General features: G+C 46.4%; 1 protein-coding gene across 1 annotated transcript; it reads left to right on the top strand.

Moving 5' to 3' along the window:
* Positions 1 to 601: 601 nt before the first annotated feature.
* LOC145121354 (uncharacterized) lies at positions 602 to 1,184 on the top strand. The gene is made up of 2 exons (XM_079057114.1): positions 602 to 741; positions 851 to 1,184. Exons 1-2 carry the CDS (start codon positions 602 to 604, stop codon positions 1,182 to 1,184), a joined length of 474 nt encoding a protein of 157 aa, XP_078913240.1.
* The last annotated feature ends 420 nt before the right edge of the window (positions 1,185 to 1,604 follow it).

The raw sequence follows: 1,604 nt of genomic DNA on the forward strand, positions 1-1,604 counted from the left end.
GAGTTACTAGTGGCCGTGTATGAAGAGGGAGATAGCCTTGTATGTCGAGAGGTGCTTGACCAGCAGGATGGTCAAGGCCGAGCATCAGAGGCCACATGGAAAGTTGCGGCCTCTGGAGGTTCCCATGTGGAAATGGGAGCAAATCACTATGGATTTTATCACCAAGTTGCCGAAGACGGAAAAGGGTTTTGATGCTATATGGGTCATCGTGGACCGATTGACCAAGAGTGTCCACTTTTTGGCTATCCCAGAGAGTTCTTCAGCCGAAAAGTTGGCCGCTGTTTATGTCTGGGAGATCGTTGCTCGCCATGGGGTTCCGGTTTCCATTGTTTCTAACAAAGATGTTTGGTTCACTTCCCAATTCTGGTAGAAGTTCCATGAGGAACTGGGCACGAGGTTACATTTCAGCACTGCATATCATCCGCAGACCGACGACCAGAGTGAGCGGACTATACAGACCCTGGAGGATATGTTGCGGGCCTGTGTTATTGATTTTTGGTGGGAGTTGGGATTCCTACCTACCTCTTTCGGAGTTCTCTTACAACAATAGTTATCACTCCAGCATTGGTGCTCCGCCTTTTGAGCTCTTGTATGGTCGGAGATGTTGTACATCGGTTATGGGAAAGACCAAAGTAGTCCTTTAGACCATGGAACTTATCTAACAGATCATACAGAGACTACAGACCGCTCTGAGTTGGCAGAAGAGCTATTCCGACCAACTCCGATCAAAGTTGGAGTTAGGTCAGTGATATGGTGCTCCTGAAGGTCTCACCCTGGAAGGGTGTGATACGCTTTAGGAAGAGGGGGAAATTGGGTCCCGGTTCATTGGACCTTTTTGGGTGATTTCCAGGGTTGGCAAGGTGGCTTACAGGTTGGATTTACCTGAGGAGCTCATTCAGATTCACAACACTTTCCATGTTTCACAGTTGCGAAAGTGTGTATTGAATGATGAGGCAGTGGTTTCCTTGGATGCTATTCAGGTTGATGAGCGCCTGAACTATGTTGAGAGGTCGGTGGCTATTCTAGAAAGAAAGATGAAGGCCCTGCGTAACAAGGAGATAAATTCGGTAAAGGTTCAGTGGCAGTATCGGAAAGGCTCCGAGTGGAGCTGGGAGCCGGAGGCTGAAATGCGGGAACACTATCCTGAGTTATTCGCTGCGACAGACTTCAAGGACGAAGTCTAGTTCAAGTGGGGTAGAATTGTAACATCCCGATGATAAAGTACTTCTAATTTTAACACTATAAGTTAATTATATTGCATTCTTGGTCCTTAAGTGTAAGAAAGTGTAGAAAAGGACCCATTGTGGCAATTTGGCAAATTAGGAGTATGAGTACGACATGTGTACGTGTGTGTATGCTAAGTGTACTAAGGCGCGCCTTAGTACGCTGGGCGTATGTGTGTGGTATGAAAACCCTAATTTTAGGGCTTTGGCTCATATTTAAGCAACTTTATGGACACACACCCTCTTCTTACCCAACCTCCTTCTGTGTTTTCGACCTCCAAGAAACCCTATAGCAAGTGAGAGCAATTTTGAGCCTTGAAGTGAGTTTTGGTGTGGTTTTAAGAGAGAAGAAGGTGGTGAGAAGATCTTGGAGTTGAGAGC

Source organism: Lactuca virosa, chromosome 6, assembly GCF_052849685.1.
Source record: "Lactuca virosa cultivar CGN04683 chromosome 6, Lactuca_virosa_CGN04683_v6, whole genome shotgun sequence".
Lineage (NCBI taxonomy): Eukaryota > Viridiplantae > Streptophyta > Magnoliopsida > Asterales > Asteraceae > Lactuca > Lactuca virosa.

What these genes read in the sequence shown, in the direction of transcription:
- LOC145121354 (XM_079057114.1), top strand. Translation starts at nt 602, where the DNA reads ATGTTGTACATCGGTTATGGGAAAGACCAAAGTAGTCCTTTAGACCAT. An exon ending in CCGATCAAAGTTGGAGTTAG is followed by an intron (nt 742 to 850) that starts GTCAGTGATATG and finishes GGTGATTTCCAG; the next exon opens with GGTTGGCAAGGTGGCTTACA.